Raw genomic sequence first — 21,451 nt, forward strand, 5'->3', positions numbered from 1 at the left:
CACCAGGCAGCTTTGAAGCCTTGCAGCGAATCTGTCAGAACAAAGGACGCAGCCCCACAAGGTGGGAAAGGCACTCAGCGAGCTGTGTGCGAGCCCAGAGATGTGATTTTAGGGGCAGCCCTGGATCACAGGAGCAGATCTGAAAAGACTTCCCTTTAACAGTTAACATCAGCCTGAGCAAGCACAGGCTGCCAACCTGTGCGGGGAGAAGCGCCGCAGGGTTCAGGGGAGATTATTTTCTTAGGAAGTGCACCGGGGAATTAAAGGGAGCCCAAGTGAAGTCACAGACAGATAAAGATGAAAAGCGTGACACACAGAGCTATTAGGAAAATGCCAGCATAAATGAGCAGGGGGAGAGGGAAGGGAGTAATGCTGTGTCAGAGCAAAGAGGACAAAACCCATCCTGGCTCATCGCAGCCTGGATTCCTGACCAGGGCAAGTCTGTTTAACAGAGCAGAAACGAGCCTTGGCACAGAGGGGTTAAAAGATTACTTGTCCTGGGGGAGTTGAATTAGCCACATATCTGGGAGCCGACTTCTCCCAGACCCTGCCTTGTTTTTCTCCTTAAACATCATCTGCTGCTATTTTTAGCAGAGAATTTTCTCAGCCGAGTGCTCCCAGCGGAGCGCTGGTCAGAGGCCCTTTTCCCAGGGAGACACGGGCCCAGCAGCACGTGCTGGCCCCTGGCTCAGCTCAGCCCTGTGCCACTGCCCTGCCACCTCTGGGCTTCGTGTGTCACACTGCCAGCTCTCTCCTGAGGCATGGCACAGTGCCCACCCCAGCCTGGGGCAGGGATATTAAATGCCCTCAAAAAGCCAGGGAGGCCCTAAAGTCAGAAACAGCTACAAGGGGTAGACTGGACTTGGTAACTTGCCTGGAGGCTTTAGCAGCATGAATGGCAAAAAAGGTGGGAAGGAGATCGAAAGAAATTATTAGGCTGACATTAATAACAGGATCTGCTTCTCAGGACTAAAATCCATTTGGATTCATTCCAGTTCCTCCGAGGGAAACCATGGAAGTCTTTATTGTTCATAAAAGTTGCAACTAAATTCGGACTGTATAAAGCTTAAGGAAATACCTCTCAGAGGACAACCCTGCTGAAAATAAATGAGGTAACTCCCTTCCTCTTCTCTGCTTTTCTTAGGGCCTTCATTCTTCCTTGGCCAAAACCCCAACCTGCCCATCAGCCCATCAGCCCCTGGCTCCTGGCTGCTCAGCCTCCAGCACTGCTATCTGTCTGCCTGGCTGCAATTAGCAATGTGTCACTGGATGTCTGGGCTGCTTCTCAGGGAGGCAACGCTTGGAAGCGCTTTTATCTACAGCTTGATTTAATACCTGCCTGCCAGAGATCAGCACAGAAATCAAAGGGCCAGATCAGGGCACACGGGTGGACAAATTGAGTAAAGCAGGAGCAAACCCCTGCCTTGTCTGGGCTAATGTGCAGCTCAGGCTGGGGACCCAGGAGGATTGAGCTCTGTGGATGCTGGGGAAGAAGCACAGCAGAGGCACAGTCAGGAAGGTCCCTGTAACAATGGCCCCTTCTTGGTCAGTGTGTCTGTTCCCTGTGTGTCTTGGAGCCATGTCAGCGAAGCAAACAGATTGGGAACATATTTGCACTCCCCACAGCAGCACAGAAGCCAGCCCTGACACAGAGGAGCAAGCTGGGCTCTTGGCTGCTCCAGCCTCGGTGCCAAGTTTCCAGCTCTGCTCAAAACCTGTGTTTGAGCCCTGCTCTGGCAGGGGAAGAGGACAGGCAGGGTTGGGAAATGCTCAGCTCACAGAACCTGGCAGCAGCAGGAGAGGGGAGCCAGGCTGAGCTCACCTGTGCTGCTCTGAGGCTTCCCAGGTGACACCAAACCTGGCACAGAGTGGCTCTGCCCTCCTCATGGCCACGCTGAAACAACTGGGGCCCAGGGCAGCAGGAGCCCAGCACACAGATGCTCCACAGGGCCTTGTCCCTGTGGCAAGAGCTGCCCACAAAAAGCTTCCCCCAGCCCTGCAGGAATCCCAGGAGCCCCAGATTTCTCTCCTGACCTTCGTGTACACATTCCAGCACATGGCACTTAACCTTTGAGGCTCCTTTGAAAATCCCAGTGCCAGCGTTTCATGGATGAGTGTGCTTCCCCTCGCATCTGCCCCTGGATCAGATGCTGCCAGCACCTCTCTCTCTCTCCTGGCTCTGCTCCCAGCTGAAGGACAGACAATAGGCATTTGAATCCAGTCTCCACTTCCCCTCCCAAACAGCCTGGGGAGATGGCATATCAGAGACAGCACTGAGAGCAGCGCCTGCCAGCCAGCCACGAGTCTCTCCAGATCCCAGGATGCCTTCCCCTTCCCTCCCACAGCCACTGACCACCACTGCAGCGGTCACTGGGCACCCAGCTCTGCTGGGCAAGTCCTGCCTCCCTCCAGCTAGCCAGACCAAGGGAGCCTTCCCTCAGCACCCTGCTGCTGCCAGAATCGACTGGATCACCCTGGATTCCCAACCTGCCAGCCACAGCACTGCTCATGGAGTTCTCCTGGACCTCTCTGCCCTGCCAGCTCACTGGGAACACACTGGCCACCTCCTGGACCTCTCTTCCTCACTCTTAGGAGCATCTACCTGCAATTAAGTGATCCAGGTTCCACCTGCAAGAGGTTCAGCCAGGGTCTGGCGAGAGCTGTCCTGGATTCTCCTGAAGAACCATCTTCCATCTTTCTAGAAACAGTTCTGCCTCTGGAGCCTGTTTGGCACCATTCCTGCTGCTTCAGAGATAACAACAGAGAGTGAGAAAAACCTGTCTAGACACCGTTTACCTTCCATGGACTCCCACTGCCACATCAAAGCACCTCTTCAAACAAAACTGGCCAGGGAATACTCCCCAGCCCTCCTGTACCTGCTCCAGCCAGAGGCAAGGCTCATCCCATCATGCTCCAGAGTTTATCTTTAATCCAGGCCCTTCTGACAACAGGAGGAGAGGGAGGATGAAAAATCTCATTACAGACACATCAACAAAAGTCACCTGGCTTAACACTAGCCAGGTGGGGGCTGCTTCCCTTCTGCTCAGCCCAGATACAAGCTGAGATCTCACCTGTCTCCTCTGGGCAGGCTGCAACCCCCCAGCTCCTCTCAAAAGCTGCCACACACTTGTCACACTTGTCCCTTCTGCTCAGCTGCCTTCCCAAGCCATGTGAATGCTGGGCAAGCTTGGCTGCAAGCTGGGGATCACAGAATATCTTCCTGTGACACCCAAGGAAAGGGAGGTCAGCACCAGCTCAGGACAAAGACACGGGAGCTCACAGCAGGACAAAGGCACAGGAGCTCAGGGAGAGGCTCAGGATACCCTGAAACCAAGGAGAGAATTTCAGGTTTCTTGAGCACAAGTTAAAGTCCCTGCTGTAGGGAAGCACCTGGCACTGACATCGAGCACTGACCCCACGCAGCCACCACGAGCGCAACATCTATCTCATTATTTTAATCAGGGTCCTTTGAAATACCTTCTGCGTGAGAGACAGCTAAGAAAATCCCGTCTGGCTTTATTCTGTCTCAGGCAGAAGCAGCCTTTATTTAGCAAACTGCTGCTAACAGCTCTGTCTCATTAGTCAGTGTTTAGGGAACCAGGCTGCAATTGTTCTGAAGTCTGGCATTGCAGAAAGAGCCTTGATAATGAGGTCTGCAGGAGACGATTCCTCCTGACAGCCCCACAATGACCTAGAAATCCTACTTAATTCCCTGTCAGGGAAAAGTGCTGAGTAACAGCGAGGTGCAGAGGCACCGGGGGCTGATCCCAGAGGGAGCTGCAGCCGCTGCTCACACTTGGGGCTGGGATGCAAGTCCAGGGTGGCAGAGCCAGCCCTGCCCAGCTGCAGCAGCTCCCCAGAGAGAGCCTGAGGGGCAGGGACACGGGGCTTGCTGTGGGAAGGTTTGTAGCCTCGTCTGGAGAGACTTGGCACCACGCAGAGAGCTGGGAGCAGAAACCCCTGATAACACAACAGGAAAATCAACAGCAGCACCTGGATCTGGGCTTCCCAGGGCACGAGGCACTGCCTCCTCTGGATCGTGCTCGCCTGCAAACAGTGCCAAAGCCCTGCCAAGGAACTCCCCGGCTCAAACAGCTCCACTTTCACCTCTGTTCTAGGTCTGGCACGGCTGGGAGCTCGCCAGCTCCATGCTCCCAGCAGAGCCTGTGCAACGTGCTGCTGTGGAACAGCCTCTGGAGCTGCACAGGTGCCATCCCCAGGACGTGGGACACACGGGGTGTGAGCCCTGAGGCGCTGGGGAGCATCCGGCACCTTCTTCCCCTTTTCCCCCATTCCCCCCGAGGAGCAGGCAGCAGGCTGGGGCAGGTTTGGCCCACAGACACCCCACTTTGTAGTGGTTTGTTCTCCACAAGTGGACGTGGCCAGCAACCTCTGGGCTGGGTGGCCCAGGGCCAGCTGGGCCAGAAGGTGAGGCAGGGGGATGTGTCAGGAATGTGGGCTGCACGCAGCTGACCCTGAAGACCACCCCCAGCACAGACCCCCACAGGCATGTGCTTGCCACCTGTTCCAGCCAGCAGACGAGGGGCTAAGGCAGGAATTCTGGAGCTGAATGCAGAGTCTGTTCAGGAGGGGTCTGGAGCCCCCCAGCCCTGTGAGGCTGAGGGTGCTGTCTGGCAGCCCCTGGCACAGGAATGCAGCTCAGCCCATCACGTGCGAGGCTGCGAGCGCGGCGCTGCGTAAAGCGCAGCCCAAATGGGCAAAGGACTGCTGCAGGGGGAAAAAAAAATTTAAAAAGAAATGTGCAAATGAAATCACCAGCCGAAACAGTGTCTAGAGACAACCCCAGCCAAGTCCCTCGAATGTCAGCAGCAGAAGGAGGGCTCAGAAATGGAGAACCCGGCTCAGTCTGCTGGCACACACAGAGAATCTGCCTCAGAGACTTGAGGAAAAGACATATGCTGAGAAGGGAAGGCCCAGCTTTATTTTACCAGCCTCTCTTCCCACCCAAGATGTGCTTTAAAGACTGTCTTGCAAAGTAGGAATTAAATCCAAAGGTGCCTATGCATCTTCCTTGCTGTCATCCCCTTATCAGCTATCTCCAGCCTGCTCTGAGCCAGAAGATGAAAGGATCCTAACACCACTTATCTTCCCACTTAAGAACACGCTTAAAAGCTTGCTCTAAAAGAGCAGGACACTCAAGCTTGGGGAAGCAGCTGTAAATTCTGCAAATGGGCTTCCTTGCATGTCTTTGAAGGAGCTACTGCTTCTCAATGAGAGGCACAAATACCAAGAGGAAACTCAGGAGGGAGGAAAGAGAGAAGCCTTGATAGCCAAGAGAGTCTTTGCTTCATGTCCAGAACGTGGAGCTGAGTCACAGATGTGGGACTTACAGCATGTGTGCCTCAGAAGTGACCAAGGATGAGCCAGGAATTGAAAAGCTCCTGGGAAATATGGAAGCAGCCAGAATGATGGCATATTTGTCACTCCAAAACCACACTCTGCTTGGGAATGTGCAGTATCACAGCCAGCAAAGGTTAGGGATGCCCTTGCACGCTGCAGGCAGAGCTGCTGCATCCAGCCCTGCTCCAGGACCAAGCCTCGAGGCCAGGACCTCTCCCACACAGCCCCGTGTCTGAATTTGACCCTCAGCTCCCCTCTTTGTAGAGCTGCTTGTAACCACAGTGAACCTGGCTCCAGCTTGCTTTTGTCATTTAATAGCTGAGTCAAACTGTCAAAACAGCCAAAAATGATCTGTTCCAAATATTTGCAGAAAGAGGAGGATGAAGGAGCCTGCAGCAGAACAGCAGGAGCCTGCCCAGGCAGGGAGAACAATCCCTATTGTGGACCAGCAGCAGGATGCTGGTGGGCGATGAGCACGCCTTGGGACGTGGGCAAAGAGCCCCCAAATCCTCCTGTGCTCAGGAATAAACTGGAATCTGGAGTCCCCTGTGCCCCTGGCAAAGCCCCAGCCCTGCAGGATGACCAGCCCTGGTGGCAGCTCAGCTGTTGGCCTGGAGAAGCCGAGGAGCAGTTGGCAGTGGGAGAGGGGGGCACCGGCGTGCCTGGGGAGCTGCTGCCAGCCCCAGCACAGACTTCAAAGGGCTCATCTCGCCCTGCTGTGTGGGAGAGGACAGCTGAGTGCTGGCCAGGCCCTCCAGAGCATTTCTGATGGCAGCAGAGAGGGGCTGGTACCTGGTGTAAGCTCCTCTCCAGCAAGGCAGCTCCAGCAGGCAGAGCTCCACGCTGCCCTGAGATTTATGGGATGCTGAAAACTGGCCAAAATGAAGGGAAAACACCAGCTCCAGAAGGATGTTTACCAACTCAAACAGCCAGTTCTGCTTGAGGGAGAGCCCACGAGGCTCAGTAGGCGATTGCAAGGCACTCTGCCAGTTCAAAGGCAACTCCATCAGCTCCAAAGGAGATAAGGCATCGCCTCGCTGGGAAATCAGAGCAGCCCCATCCACATCCACTACCTGCAACCTCAGCAGAGCAGCCAAAAGCAAAGAGGGAGGGAAACCAGCACCTCCTGCGCTGTGTAGGAGCCTCTAGATCAGCAAGGAGATCCGTGGTGGGTGAAGCCAACCTGTCCCATGGCTCCAGTCCCAGTCCCAACAGCAAAGCACGGAGCAATCACACTAATAGGGGTGCATTACTCCTTCCACTCTGCTGGTACCTAAACACCTCAACAACTTCTTCCAAAGGCTCCCACAGGCTGGGATAGACCTGGCTAGAGCACAGAGCTGGGACTTCCCTTTCCAAGACGCCCAGGACCTCCCTAGCAGAGAGCGGATGTTTTCCAGGCTCTAAAAATAACCAGCCCCAAACAACGTGGTGGGCATAAAGAAATATTTATCTGCAAGCTTTTGCTGAAGATCAATACTGAAGAAAAAGATTAAAGCAAAGATTTAAGTGTGTATTAAAAATAGCTGTTGATTAAGTTCCCTTTGAGGGGATAAAAGCTTTTTTACAGGAGCAGCAAGAGCTGCAGGACTTTGCAACACCTTCCCTGCTGTGTGAGCTGCCGGAAATCATTCAGGAGAGTGTCAGCAGCCAGAGCCTCAGGAGGAAGTCCATTAGCAGGCAGCAATCTCCTTAATGGACCCTGGGGTACTTGGGAAAAGCTGCTGTGGACACAGGGGCTCTTTCCAGCACCACCATTCACACAGCCAGTTATCATCCCATACTCCCAGGAACGCTCCTCATCTTTATGGCAGCCTGACAGCACCATGAATTAATCTTTTGGGGGGCTTCCAGTGAGTTTTTGCTTTTTCTTTCTCATTTTTTTTTTTTTGTCAGCCCCCAGCAAAGAGCCATGAACAGAAGCTGTTCTGTAACGCGGGTAACAGCAGCAACATCCATCAAACCTCTGTTTTCCAAGGATAGCATCCTGGCAAAACAATAAATGCTGTCTCCACGGGTGATTTTGGGGCTGAAAGATCTTGTCCATTTACACACAGACAAAATCATTAAGTTCTCTGCTGTGCAGCCACCTCCACTCCAGGCCTGAGAGAACACACAGCCACCCTGAAGGGATGAAAAGTGGCAGGAACCTTTCCACTGGGAATAAAAAGCAGGACTGCTGTGCAGAGCTCTGCTTCCCTGTTGAAAGGTAAGCCTGGCTCTCAAAAGAGCTCTCCTCCATGACCTTGCTTGCCAGCCTTATTCCATGTCACTAATGAAACACAACTCCTGACTTCCTTTGGATACGTGGGATTTTCATGGGCTCCTTCAGCAAGCACTGAAGGACCTCATGGCTGCACATCTTGAGATACACCAGGCAGGAGTGTCAAAAATGGCAACTTAATTAGATGTCTCAAGGGCAGAGAGCAGGGAAGTCGGGCGCTTTCAACACACCTGAAATTTTAGAAGTATTTTACTCCCACCCTTCAAAACAGAGCCTAAAGGTGTCCTGATTTATGTCCTCTCAGTCAAATACTGGCCACTTATATAAGAAATTGCCCAAAGTTTATTAAGGCAGGGATTTTCAGAGGAGGTCACAGGCATTAGAAACCCAGCCTAGTAATAGGAACAAAATCCCCTTAGATTTCAGTGGATTTCTCCAGCTCAGCAGAAAATCTTACCTAGGCCACCGAAATATATTTTTAATAGTGTGATTAAAAATCTTAAAATACTGCTGAACATTGTCCACTGCTGCTTTTTAGCCTCATGCCAAAGATAGAGTAAGTCCCTGGCATGCTGCAGTTTTAAAGCTCAGTGTCTTCAAATGAGCCAGCTGTGCCCAAACGAATTAAGAGGACTCTTAAAAAACCTGCTGATCTCACATTTGTGTTGTAATAATCAGGTACATTGAAGGGAGTAGGTTCCAGCATGTTCTGGCTTTAACTCTGAAATCCCTAGGATTTATGACTTTAAAAAAAAAAAAAAAAAAAAAAAAAAAAAAAAGAGAAAACCTTAAGCATTATCTGAACACAATTTAATTTCATTGACTTCATCTATTGGTGCTCTGAAAAAACCTTCATTTCCCCTTGTAACTGAGTCCTAAGCCCTGTGCTCCAGCCCACAAGGGGCACCACAGAGCCCAGAACCTGGGATTATTTATACTGACAAGCAATTCTTGCATGACAGAACAATTCCCATTAATTTTTGGAGCTTATCTGAAGTACCTGTGGGCTGTCAGGTTACAACACGTATGTGCCTTCGTTTCTCTCTGATTAGCCAATGCCAGCCCAGAGCTGACTGGACTCTCATCTGACAGCATTTTACAGGTGAGTTCATGGGAATCCAACCCAACTGTGCTCTCAGGAGCTGGAGAAATTTCTGAAATGTTTGTTGCTTGGAGGTTTATTTTTTTTGTTTTTTTGGTTTTGAAATTTTTTTTTCTTTTTTTGGGGTTTTTTTGGGGGGTTTTTTGGGGTTTTTTTGGGGGGTTTTTTGGGGTTTTTTTGGGGGGTTTTTTGGGGTTTTTTTGGGGGGTTTTTTGGGGTTTTTTTGGGGGGTTTTTTGGGGTTTTTTTGGAGGGTTTTTTGTGTTCTTGTTTGTTTGTTTGTTTGTTTTGGGTTTTTTTTTTTTTTTTTTCGTTTTGGTTTGGGTTTGGTTTTGTTTTTTTTTTTTTTTTTGGGGCTCTTCTTTTTTGGTCAATTCTCATTTATAAATTTTGCTCCTGCCTCTGCTGCTCTTTTTGTCTCTGTCTGTTCCCTGGTTTGGAACATGCACCTAAAGCAATTCCCTCCAATCCCAACACAGCAGAGAAGCACCTTTGACAAGACACTGAGGAACTGCAGAGCAGCTCCCTCTCCACACCTCACTTTTTACACACTGGGGTTTTTTTCCTAAGACATTTGAAGGCCTGGCTGGGGATGTTGCTCTGAAGAACAGGACTCTAGCTCCATTTGCAGCTGTCTTGGTGCTGCCCTCCCTGTGCTGGACAGCTGAAGTCCTGCCCAGGAGTGACACAAAGCTTCCTTCAAGTGGCAGCAAGGCCACCAAAGTGATAGCAGGACCTCAGCTGGCTGTGCCTGAGCAGAAAACACATTTAAAATACACCTCCCTCAGTGTTTATCCCCAAAGAGGCTGCCTGACCCCTGAAATGAGAAGTAGGAGCTTGTGAGGGGTTGATAATCCCTGAGAACAGTGTTCTGGTGAAGGCCAAGAATGGACTCCATGAACTCCTCACTGTTCTGTTCCCCACAGATTTGTTTTGGTGAAACCCAATAAATGGACTCCATGAACTCCTCACTGTTCTGTTCCCCACAGATTTGTTTTGGTGAAACCCAATAAATGGACTCCATGAACTCCTCACTGTTCTGTTCCCCACAGATTTGTTTTGGTGAAACCCAATAAATGGACTCCATGAACTCCTCACTGTTCTGTTCCCCACAGATTTGTTTTGGTGAAACCCAAATAACAGACTCCATGAACTCCTCACTGTTCTGTCCCCAGATTCATTTTGGTGAAGGTCAGGAATGGACTCCATGAACTCCTTGCTGTCCTGTTCCCCAGATTTATTTTGCTAAGTCTCCACAAAAAAAAAAAAAAAAAAAGAATTGAAACTCTCCAAACCACACCTCTCCCCTCAGGTTATTCCTGTTGGTGCTCTGAAGGGTCACAAGCAAACAAAGACCTGAGCTTTCCAGCCAAAAAAAAGTCCAATTTTTATGTTTTTATTTATTCTTCTGAAAAGTGAAACCTCTGGTTTCCAGCAGGGAGCTGGAGCGCTGTGACCCAGCAGGTATTTCCTCTGCCCCAAGCACAGCTGTGGCCAGAACTGCACCCAAGCAGCAATCCAGGCCCTTTGGGGGAAATTTCAGGCCGTGTCCAGAACATTCATTAGTGCAATTAAAGCCATTAGCTGGTTCTGAGGCCATGTCCTGACTCAGCGAGGGACTGGGGTTTGTTGCACACGCCCTGAACTCCTCCACCTCCCAGGAGTGATGTTTAGTGTTCAGCTGGGGTTTGATCCTGTCTCACAAAAACATGATACTCCCTGGGGGCTCTGAGGGAAGGCAACCAGCCCTTATCAATCAGGAGGAGACGCTGCAGATCAAATTCCCGTCGATAGCGAAGCCAGATTGAGAATGTAATTATCCTAATTAATTTTATATCTGGAACTCATCTCCTTTTGCACAAACAGCAGTTTCCAAGCAGGACACTGGCTTTTTTTTTTTTTTTTTTGCACAGAGCAGTGGTTTTATCTTGTTGAGGGGCATGTTGGCAACACAAGCTCGTGTTGTGCAGACAAGGACTCTTGAGGACTCGGGATCCTGCTGGCCTCTGGAAATCTTTGCCTTTGCTAACTCCCTCCCACCACTTCAGGCTGGCTCCGTAAGGAGTTCACGAACCTTCTCCGGATCATCGGGGCTTGATGCAATCAACTGTGAAGCATTAGCTCTAAATATACAACTGGGAGGCCAGTTCTGCTTCAACACACAAGCACTCATGGCAGAGGATGAGCCAGCAGCCAGCCCAATTTGCAAGAGAAACTTAACTAATAATGCAAGCAAGCTGCAAGGAAAGCAGGAGCAAGTGGGGGCTGATCACTGCTGTGCCCTTTGGAGATGGCTGAAGTTAGGGGCAAACTGGCAGGAGGCCACCCACAGCTTTTGTCCTTGTTGGTGGAGCTAAATGCAGCAGCTCATTCTGCTTTATTTACTTGTTTAGGTGATTTTTTGGCAACTCCAAGCGTGTCCCTGGTGCAAATCCTCCGTGTGTGGACAGATAATTGAAAAACAACAGCAGCAGGCCAAGAGACCCAGAATTCAACTTGTACAGGGAAAATAAACACTGAAAGAACCCAAGCTCACACAGCAGAGCAACCTCTCAGTCCACAGACTAAAACAAACACATTTTTACTCTTTAGATCTCCTCATGTTTCAGCAACCAAGAAATTCTCAGAAGCATTCGGGGGAAGAGGGAATGTGCTGGTGTCACGTTCTTTGTCAACAGCTGTAAAGGAGATGTGCATCCAGCCACTCTTTGGTGGCGATGCCAGACCCTGCTTACCCAAAAAGGAACACCAAGCCCTTCCTAGGAATTTTTTGGAAGATGTTATTAAGCATCTGATTTTGGCAGGGCTCTCAAAGCCGTTTGTCCTGGTTTTTTACTGCCTGTTGAAAAGAAAGCGATACTACAAATACTTCCCACCAGAAAATACCAACAAGCAACTTATCATCACTGCAAGGGAGCTAACAACATTTCCACCGAGTGGTTTTTGGCACTGACAGCTGACTCAGAACAGTTGTTGGTGGCTGGAACAGATGGACTTCATATATTAAAAAAAAAAAAAAAAAAAGGAAATGAGAACTTCTACTCCATAGATTTTAAAAAGCCTTTTGCGAAATCCAACCTATTACCAAGACCTCAGAATTAAATCAAAAGGAGATTTGAATATAATGAGCTTTAAAACTGAAATGTGCCTGGGACTTGCCTGTATCTCCCCATTAAGGACTATACGCTGTCAGCATGTTCTATTTTCAACAGGAAATACTTGAGAGTTTTGGGAGGGTCTCCACAGCTCTGCCCTCAGCCCAGCCCGTGAAATCCTCTAAAATCCAAATATTTGTTTCCACGGGGAATCTGGCAAGGAGAGAGCTGGAGGTAGAGGTGATGTCAGCCGTGAGCCCCACTCTCCATCAGAGCCGCCGAAAGCTTCCGCTGCTTTAATCATGGCCATGGCATTTCCCTGATGTGCAGAATCTTTAGAGGCTTTCAGTGCCTAGAGCTGGGAATGCTCAGAACGCTCCATGCTTCACTGGCTCCCCTTCCATGGCAATGTTTTAAGGCCACAATCAAGAGCAGGGGTTGTTCTGGCAGCAGCACGCAGCAGGAGGCAAGCCCAGCTCGCAGCACTTGGGGGTCAAAGCAGCACCTCAGAGTCTAGAGCAGGTCAGACTTGGGATCTCAGCATCTTGGGAGCTTTGTCTCCTTCTTTTCATGCCTTTTCTTCTTTCTCCCCCAACTAATCAGTTGGCACAAACACATCCTTCCAGTCACACTCCCATCCCACTATCCAGCACCAGCCCTGCGTGTCTAATTTTATGTATTGCTGACACAATAACCCTATTTTAGTGGGGTACCCCCAGCACCTCAAATCAGGCATGGTGGAAAAAACCACCATTCTCAATCTTTTGGGCTTATGACCCCAAATTCAAACATTACCAGAAATCAGAACAGTATGAGGCACCCTGACTTTAAATTTAATGGAAAGCAAAGCCTGGCACCACTGGGTTCACTCACCAGGTAAATGCTCTCAGGCAGAGGTGTGAAACCAGTGGGGTTTGGCTGCTTCTAGCAACTGTTGTCTGTCTGAAGAAACACAGAAATATCTGAGTTTGTTTCCATTCCTCCTGTCTTTTAGGCCAGATTCAGCAGGACACTTGGGCTCTGCTCACATAACACAGAAGGAAATGGGGCACCTTTCTACCCTGCAGCCCCTCTGCCAGGGAAAGTCGTGTTACATTTGTGGTTTTTCCCAATCAAAGGGAGCAGTTGAATCCAGAGTTAGCACTGGGCAGACCATGTGATGCTCTGGGATCAGGCACTCCTGATTTCTCCTGCTGAAGCTGTTTCTGCTCCAAACCACAGCAAAGCAAGAGAACACCAGATCCTGGAGCGCATGACAACCCCCTGCTTGTTGGGGATGAGTGTCAGAGTCATCTTCACACCCCTCCGCTGACTGATTGGGAAAATACTGCCCAAATCTCACTTTACTTGAGACCCAAAGCGACTCTGCAAGCTCTCTGGAGTCACTGGAGGAATGTTTTCTGTCCTTAGATAAACTGTTTGAAATATTTCCATTCACATCCTTGAATGTTGACCCAAAACAGTGACTGGTGAGTGTGTACACGCTCAGCCCTGTGTATTTTGGTACTCAGCTGTAGGCTGGTTGTCAGCCTAACCCCACTCCACCCCATCTTCTCCTCCTGCCATCTGGGCAGAGGGGGGGAGGACAACACGAGCCCACCGGCTGCTGTCCCCCTCCTCATCCCCCCAGCTATTAATAGCCAGACAACAAATGAGCCCAAATTCATTCCTGAGCGGAATTAGCAAATGTTTTTGCAATTAAAACTGCAAACATTCATGCGGGGCCCCCCGAACAATAGGCGCCTGTGCCTGGTCTTGAATAGGCACTAGTGTCCGCCCTGCCTGCCTGCCGAGCCTGCACATTCCTGGCACCCTGGACCCGCTCCTTGCTGAGCTGGGTTTTGGGATGTTTCCCCCTGTCCTGTGTGTGTCCCACGCTCCCCGCAGCATCCGGCTGGTCCTTCTTGCCGGCCGGCCCTGGACCCGTGTGCCGGCCCGTCCCCCATCCCGCCGGCTCCCACGCTGTGCCCGCATCCCCCCGCGCTCGGGCCAGCGCATCCCTCCCTTCCCCGGGGCCAGGCAGGGGCAGCGCATCCCGCCAGGGAAGGGGCAGGGCAGGGCACGGGCAGGGGCACGGGCAGCGCATCCCTGCCCTTCCCTGGGATGGTGACGGGACAGCGCATCTCCCCCTTTCCCTGGGATCGCAAGTGGGGCGCATCCCTCCTCCTTCTCTCTCTCCGGGATGGGGACAGGGACACTGCATCCCTCCTCCCTCCCTGGCTCCGGGATGGGGACGGGAGCAGCGCATCTTTCCTCCCTTCCTGACTCCGGGACCGGGGCACCGCATCCCTCCTCCCTTCCTCCCCGATTCCCGGACAGGGACACCGCATCCCTCCTCCCTCTTTGACTCCGGGACAGGGACATTGCATCCCTCCTCCCTCCCTGACTCCGGGATCGGGACAGGGACATCGCATCCCTCCTCCCTTCCTCCCCGGACAGGGACACCGCATCCCTCCTCCCTTCCTCCCTAACTCCGGGACAGGGACACCGCATCCCTCCTCCCGTCCTCCCCGACTCCGGGATCGGGACAGGGACACCGCATCCCTCCTCCCTCCCTGGCTCCGGGATCCGGACGGGAGCAGCGCATCCCGTTCCCCGGGTGTCGGGGCCGGCGCGGGGCGGTGCGGGCGCTCCGGCCGGTACTCACCGAGCAGGGGCAGGAGCAGGAGCCGGAGCAGCTCCGGCCGCCGCAGCGCCATGATGGGGTGTGCGGAGCGGAGCCGAGCCTGCGCACTGCCCGGGCGGCGCCGGCCCGGGGGCGGGGGTGCCGCCAGCCCGGTCCCGGCTCCGCGGGGGCACCGGCCGGGGGCGGGCCCGGCACGGCACGGCACGGCACGGCACGGCACGGGAGGGGAGGGGGCACGCACCGCGCCCACGGGCAGGGCGCGCCCCGGGCACGCCGCGTGGAAGAGGGGATGGTCCCGGCAGGAGGATGCCCGTGGATGGGGAGAGGGGATGGTCCCGGCAGGAGGATGCCCGTGGATGGGGAGAGGGGATGGTCCCGGCAGGAGAACCCCCGTGGATGGGGAGAGGGGATGGTCCCAACTCTGGGATGCCCGTGGATGGGGAGACGGGATGGTCCCGGCAGGAGAACCCCGTGGATGGGAAGAGGGGATGGTCCCGGCAGGAGAACCCCCGTGGATGGGGAGAGGGGATGGTCCCGGCAGGAGAACCCCCGTGGATGGGAAGAGGGGATGGTCCCAGCAAGGGGATGCCCATGGATGGGGAGAGGGGATGGTCCCGGCAGGGGAACCCCCTGAATGGGGAGAGGGGATGGTCCCGGCAGGGGGTTGCCCGTGGTGGGGAGAGGGGATGGTGCCTGCACTGAGATGTCAGGATGGTGAGAAGAGAGGCCGTTCCTGCCCGTGGGACCCCCGCCGGATGGGAGAGATGGAGATCCCGGCAGTGAGACCCCGGCGAGTGGGGAGAGGGGTCGGTCCCGTTAGCGGAACCCCCAGCCGGCGGGGAGAATCAGTGATCCTGCTCTTGGGACCCCCGCGGGTGGGAAGAGGGGGCGATCCTGGCAGTGGGGCCGTGACGGGAGGAGAGAGGGGCCGGTCCTGCCCGTGGTGCATAGAGGGGCCGGTCCCAACCTCTGGTCAAGCTCTGTGGAGAGAAGGAAACTCACCCCGAGAAGGGCGCCGGGAGGACTTTAATGTTTTTGAGCCCGGATATTAGCAACATTGTGGTTATACAACCTATCCAAGTTTTGTTTCAAAGTGTTTGCCTCATATTTAACAAGAACCCCTAATAACAGATTTCTCTGAGAATTTGCCCTGAAAGCAATATTGTGGTTATAAAACCCATCCAAGTTTTGTTTCAAAGTGTCTCCCTCTTGTATTTAACAAGAACCCTTAGTAAGGGATTTCTATGAGAGTTTGCCCTGAAAAGCCAACTCTCATTGGTCTGTGAATTTCACTATAAACTTTCAACAACTTAAAAGTAAGCAAGAAACATAAACAAGCAGCTGGGCAGAGAATGCTGCTCTTGAGGAACTTCCTGAGTCACAGAATCACAGACTGGTTTGGGTTGGGAGGGATCTTAAAGATCGTTTAGTTCCAACCCCCATGGGCAGGGACATCTTCCCCCAGCCCTAGTGCTGGGCCAAATCCTTTCTGACACAGCCAAATGTTTGATTTAGTGATTTTGCTTTGCCCAGAGAGCATCCTGAGCTGCTGTGTGGTCCTCAAAAGTGCCCCAGGATCTTTTTCTTTGATTAACAGAAAGCAACAGAAATGATCAGCGTGGGACAGCGGCCCCGAATAGAGCGAGTTCTGTGTTAATGCTGGCTCTTGCGTCACTGCCAGCAGAGTCTGATGAGGATGTAATTAAGAAGCTGTTGAAGATCAAGCAGCTGGAATGAAAGCCAGAGCTCTCCTTTGCTCTGTAAACCAGCTCGGCAGAGCTGGCAGGAGTTAAGGGATGTAAAAATGTATTTAACCTGATAACGTAGCAGATCTAACTCGAGATGCTAATGAGTAGATTTAAAGGGCTGATCTGAGCCTGGTGAAATTAATACAGGGAGTTTCATCAATTCTAATGGCCAGATGGGACATTTCCCTGAGGATGAAGGGGAAGGAATCACCTAATAAGGCTGCATGGCTTAAAACCTGACTCTGGCAATCTTTGGGCTGGGTCCCTGTCGAGCTGGGAATCATTTTAACACAGTCCATTTGGGCTGCTCTGACAGGAGAAGTAAAATGTGATGACAGCGAATATAATCAGCGATAAAGTGCAATCACTGAAGTGTCAGGATCCTCTTTAGCTTCCAGCAGCAGCTTGATCAGGGCACAGAGGAGATGAGACAGAAGAGACAAAGAAGGATGGGAGGTCTCCAGCTGCAGTGAAGAAAAAAAAAGAAAATTATTTCAGTTTGGATGGTGCTTGGAGCAACCTGGTCTGGTGGAGGGTGTCCCTGCCTGTGGCAGGGGGTGGAACTGGATGACTTTTGAGGTCCCTTCCTATCCAAACCATCCTGTGCTGCTCTGGCTGGGGATGAGCCGTGCTGGGGCAGCCACAGCAGGACTGTGCCGAGCTGTGTTGGCTCCCCCAGGCCATCTGGGCCACTCGAGGGGGAGCTGGATCTGCTCTGAGGAGCGCTCCTAAGCCTTGATTCCCTTCTCCAGGCTGCTGGAGCTCAGCCTAGGCATGCCCTGAGACTGTGTTTGAATAATCAATGCAGGCAGAGGCTGAGTTTGGAGTCAACTGGCAGAGCAGATATCACCTTCAGGATAACACCAGGGCATGAAACCTCGGGCATCACCCCAGATATCCATCCTGCACCAGAGGGAGGGATGTGCCAATTGCTTGTCTCAGGCTGATACAGCCAGTGCCAGCTCTTCTCTTTGTGCTGCCCCCGTGATTTCACTGCAACCAGGTCCTGCCTTTTCAGCTGCCATCGCTTCTTAGGGGTGTTACTCTGTTTTTTTAAAGTTCTTTTAAGCTTTTTGATATCTACGTTTTTGTAATTGAGTTTTTCACACACTTTTAATGTAAATAATAATTATTTTGTATTTTTTCTAAAAAAAAAGAAAAATTAATAAACTGTTTAACCAGTTTAACCAGTGTAATTAAAAAATTAACAATTTCATCCTCCAATCCATAGTCACTTTTAAAATTCTATAAATATCAAAATCCAGAAATAAACACACCTTTTTTACCTTAAACATCTCAGCGTGTGTCATTCATTTTGTGTCATATTACAACAGAGGAGCCCTTTGGAATGTGAAACTCAACAAGCTCAAGGAGTGACAATAAATATTATACAGGAATTGTAGTGCCCATCAGCCTGAGATGGTGAAGCACTGCTGTGTAAAACATTGATTTGCACACACAGATGGAGCTCCTTTTTCCTTATTTAATGTTGAAACAAGTAACTAGAATAAAATTCCTGGTGAGGGCAGCCCTGTGTGGCACAGGGATGTATTCAGGAATGAGGAGGGACCTCTTCCTATGGTTTCTTTGCTCTCTGAAGGGTTTTCCAATGCATGCTCCAAACAAGAAGAGGAATCTGCAGGATGATAGGAAGGGATCAGAGGCCATGCCAGGGAGCCTTCCTGAACTCCAGGGCAGTCTGTGTGGGGAGTGATGGAGAACAAAGAGTGGGATAAAGCCTTGGAGCCTCACTCCTAGCACTTGTAAGAACAGAGGGAGGGTAACCAAGGACTGAACTGAGAAAAAAAAACCCTTAGGGATTTTTGAAGGTTGCATGGAGCGTGTGGTACATCAGGCGTTCGGGATCTGAAGGCGACTCAGAGAAAATGGATCCTTTTGATGCTTGCAGCGCCTGGAGGCCCAAACTGAGTTTCAAACCCTGCTGGGGAGAAGCTGCTCAAACCTGTAATAACAGGCTGTGCCTGTCACGATGGCTTTTCAATAGCTGTCCACATGGCAGGCAGGAGTGTGATTATCCCAGGCACCGGGGCTGCCAGGGCTCTGCCAGCGAGCTGTGCCGTACCTTGTGTGAGGAGGAGCAGCCTGTCTGAGCCCTCAGGGCTGTCCATCTGGACCCTTCCCAGCCTGCAGCTCCACTCCAGACCTCTTTAACTTCGATGCTGGGATTGTGGCAGGCCTCTGCTGGCCTGGGATGAGGGGGGTCCTGGCAGACTGCTCCACCAGAGAGAAGGTTTGGCTGCTCTCAGAGGTGGAGCAGCAGCGCTGCGGGGAATCTGCTCTGTTAAAGAAAAAGCTTTACACAAAAGAGGAGGGTTCTGGGCCACTGTGTTTTCTCAGGGGGAAAATACCAGCAGATGTGATGTTGTTGGGTGATCTGAAGTGTCTCTAGAGCCACCTGTGCATGTGACAGATGGAAGGTCACAGGTGATGTGCATAACTGGTGGCAGAATGGCCACCAGAGAAGAAAAGTCTCCCTGGAGCTGCACTGGGGTGAGCAGGAGCTGTGTCCCAGCCTTGGCTGAACAGGCCTGGTTGCCCTGGTGGGACAGGACCTCAGTTTGACTGGGTAGGGTGTTCGGAAGCAAAGTCCTGCCCTGTCCTGGAGGGTTTCTAGGGTCAGTTTAGGCTCTGCAGGTGCGTGTTTGTGCAGGAGCCATTTACCCCAGATCATTCCCAGCAGGTCTGGGGAGAGATGCAGGTGTCTGGCCTGTGTCCATCCCTCCTTCACACCCTCTTGCTGCTTGGGCAGCTTTTTACGGATGGCCTCGTGCTGCAGTGCCTCTCACTCCTAGCTGAAGACAGCATCTCTTTTTTTGTCTGCTGGAGTCTAGACAAGCTGTTGATTCCCTGGTGTCACAGACCATGACCCCACTCCTACACCAGTCCCATCATTTCCCCCTAGTTCATTGCTCAGGCATATGCTCATCTATTTTGAATCATTTGTATGTGTGAGGCTGAGTGGCTCCTAATCTCGTCTCCCTCCCGGGGCGTCAGTCACACTGGCATGTGCCTTTTCCCTGTCTGCCTCCCTCTCTTTATGGACTCTGGGTATTTTTAACTCTACCCTCTAATTAGAGGCAGTATTCTCGGGATCTTTTGTGCTCAAGGGCTCTCACGTCTGTGGTCAGCAGGGCAGGCAGTGAGCACTGGGGACTGGCCATGCTTGGAAACCTTCCTGCTGAATAAACAGGGTCCAGCAGCAGAGCCCGGGATGTGGGGAGTGCCTGCATTCCTCAGGGCTGCCTGCTGAAGTGTGCTGGGGTGACAGCCACACAGAGGAGCCAGCAAACCCCAGGGACAGGGCCACAGCTGCCTCCTCATCCTGCAGCACAGCGCAGAGCCTGCTCGGAGCTCCCTGCAGCTGCCTCCAAGCTGCATGCTCATTTCTCCTGACCTGGAGCAGCCACATCCTTGGGGACATCCCCAAGCTGAGCTCCCTCACTCTGTGCTGGTCCAGGCATGGAGAAGACAGTGATATGAACAAGAGGTGGCCTTGAAGCAGGTGTCCCCAACAAGGACCTTGTCTCCTTGTCCTTCCAGCACCGAGCAGCGCTGCCAGCCTGGCTCCAGCACCTTCCAGAGCCCCAGCCTGCTGGATGGAAGCTGTGGTTCCTCAGCACAGAGGCACAAGGCAGCTGTGGTGAGTGGCTGGTGAGCAGGGCTTTCCTCTCCCTGCCCAGCAAACAGCATCTGGCTGGCCCAGGGCAGCCCCCGGGCAGCCTGTGCTGTGCTGCACATCTCCTGTTCACAGCCAAGTCCTCACTGCCCTGCCACAGCCCCAGCAAAGCCAGGCCAGCTGATCATTGCACGTCACACTGTCTGTGCCCGTGCCAAGGCAGCAGGGGTGGCACCAGCTCGGGAGAGGCAGGGTGGGTGCTGGGGCTGGTGACCAGCTCAGCTCTGTCACTGGGAACAGCAAGCCCTGCTTCCCAGGCTGGGGCTGCCTGGAGAAGCTCCCTTTCCTCTGCTGGGGTGTGGGACTGTCAGTGGGAAGGGGAGGCTTCCTCTCTCTCCTGACCCCATACAGACCCTGGTGCACACAACAATAACTGTTAGAGATAAGGCTCTGTCGAATTTATCTCTGTTCTTGAAAGACAATGAGGAACAGAGAGAGGGAAAAGCATTTTCTTCAGGAGAGTGAGGATGTTCTGCAAAGCCCAGGGCTCCTGCAGTCCTGATCTCAGGCTGCTCAGGCCCTGGGGCAGAAGGAGCTGCTCTGCTTCCTCAGCACCGTGGCAGGAGGGTCTTCAAATCCAGCCTGTGCAGGTGAGAGCAGCTTCCTTTGGCAGTGCCCCTCACTGCCTCCCATCTCCCTGTGATCCCCGTGCTCCTTCCCTTCCTGAGTCACTGTTTACCCTGGCTCTGAGGGCTCCTGCTGCTGCTCTGGAGCAGCCTCATCTAATTTTCCAAGCCCTCCAAGGTTGTTTTGACATGCCTGACTAACAGCCCTGTGTCAGCCAAGGGTCTCCCACCACCCAAGCAGCACCTTGCTGGCCAAACAACACACGCCCTGGGGCAGGCGTTTGGCCATGCAAACACCCCCCACGCATGCACACACCTCTTGCACTGCTTTATTGTTTAATAAGTGCCTTGGGTTTCACCATCCCAGCTCTTCTCCATGTGAATCCCTGGCTAAAGCTGGTTTTCATGGCTCTTGATGGAAACCAGTCGGGTTCTGCATTGGCAGTGTGCTCAGGTGCAGCAGTTGCTTGGAAAGGAGTCAAAGATTTAGTTCTTGTTGGTCTCTTGAGTCTGTGTTGGTGCTCATTTCCCTGTGCCATCTACCTGATGGCTTTTCCAGGTGATGGCATCCCACACCTTTGGGTCTGAAGCAGTCACAGAGGAGGGCTTGTCTTGTGAAAAGAGCTGCTCAGGCTCCCTTGGAGGAACAGGGATTTCTTGGTCTGGGGCCTGGCTGCTTCAGGACTTGGGGTTTCTGGAGGGCTGTGAGGCTGGGGAATTGCTTTGTGTCACTGAATGCCATCCTTGGTCCCTCCCTGAGCAGCCTGGTGGGAGCAGAGTCCTGCTGCCTTGCAGTGGAGTGCAGTGCTGGTTTGGAGGAGGAGCAGGGCTGTAATCTCTGCCACTCGAGTGGTGCTCGCAAAGACGATTAGACATATGCCAGCTAATTCATAGTAAACAGGATGGAGGGAGAATTTGCCACTTATAAATGGCAGATGAGCAAGCCCATCATTGCTGTCACTCCTGGGTAATACAGGCTGACATAAGCCCAGTTTAGCTGCAAGTTTATCATTGCTAATCCTGCTGGCCTATG

At 52.4% G+C, this 21,451-nt stretch overlaps 1 protein-coding gene across 1 annotated transcript in view; it reads right to left on the reverse strand.

The window, feature by feature from the left end:
• Positions 1–14,498, reverse strand: part of JAM3 (junctional adhesion molecule 3) — a 32,058-nt gene extending 17,560 nt beyond the window's left edge. Inside the window, exon 1 of the mRNA XM_041413871.1 lies at positions 14,429–14,498. Coding sequence (XP_041269805.1) covers positions 14,429–14,480 — 52 coding nt within the window. The 5' untranslated portion in view covers positions 14,481–14,498. The remainder of the gene's footprint in view (positions 1–14,428) is intronic.
• Between the last annotated feature and the right edge of the window lie 6,953 nt (positions 14,499–21,451).

This window comes from Onychostruthus taczanowskii, unplaced genomic scaffold (assembly GCF_017590055.1).
Source record: "Onychostruthus taczanowskii isolate IOZ18803 unplaced genomic scaffold, ASM1759005v1 scaffold43, whole genome shotgun sequence".
In the NCBI taxonomy this organism is placed as follows: domain Eukaryota; kingdom Metazoa; phylum Chordata; class Aves; order Passeriformes; family Passeridae; genus Onychostruthus; species Onychostruthus taczanowskii.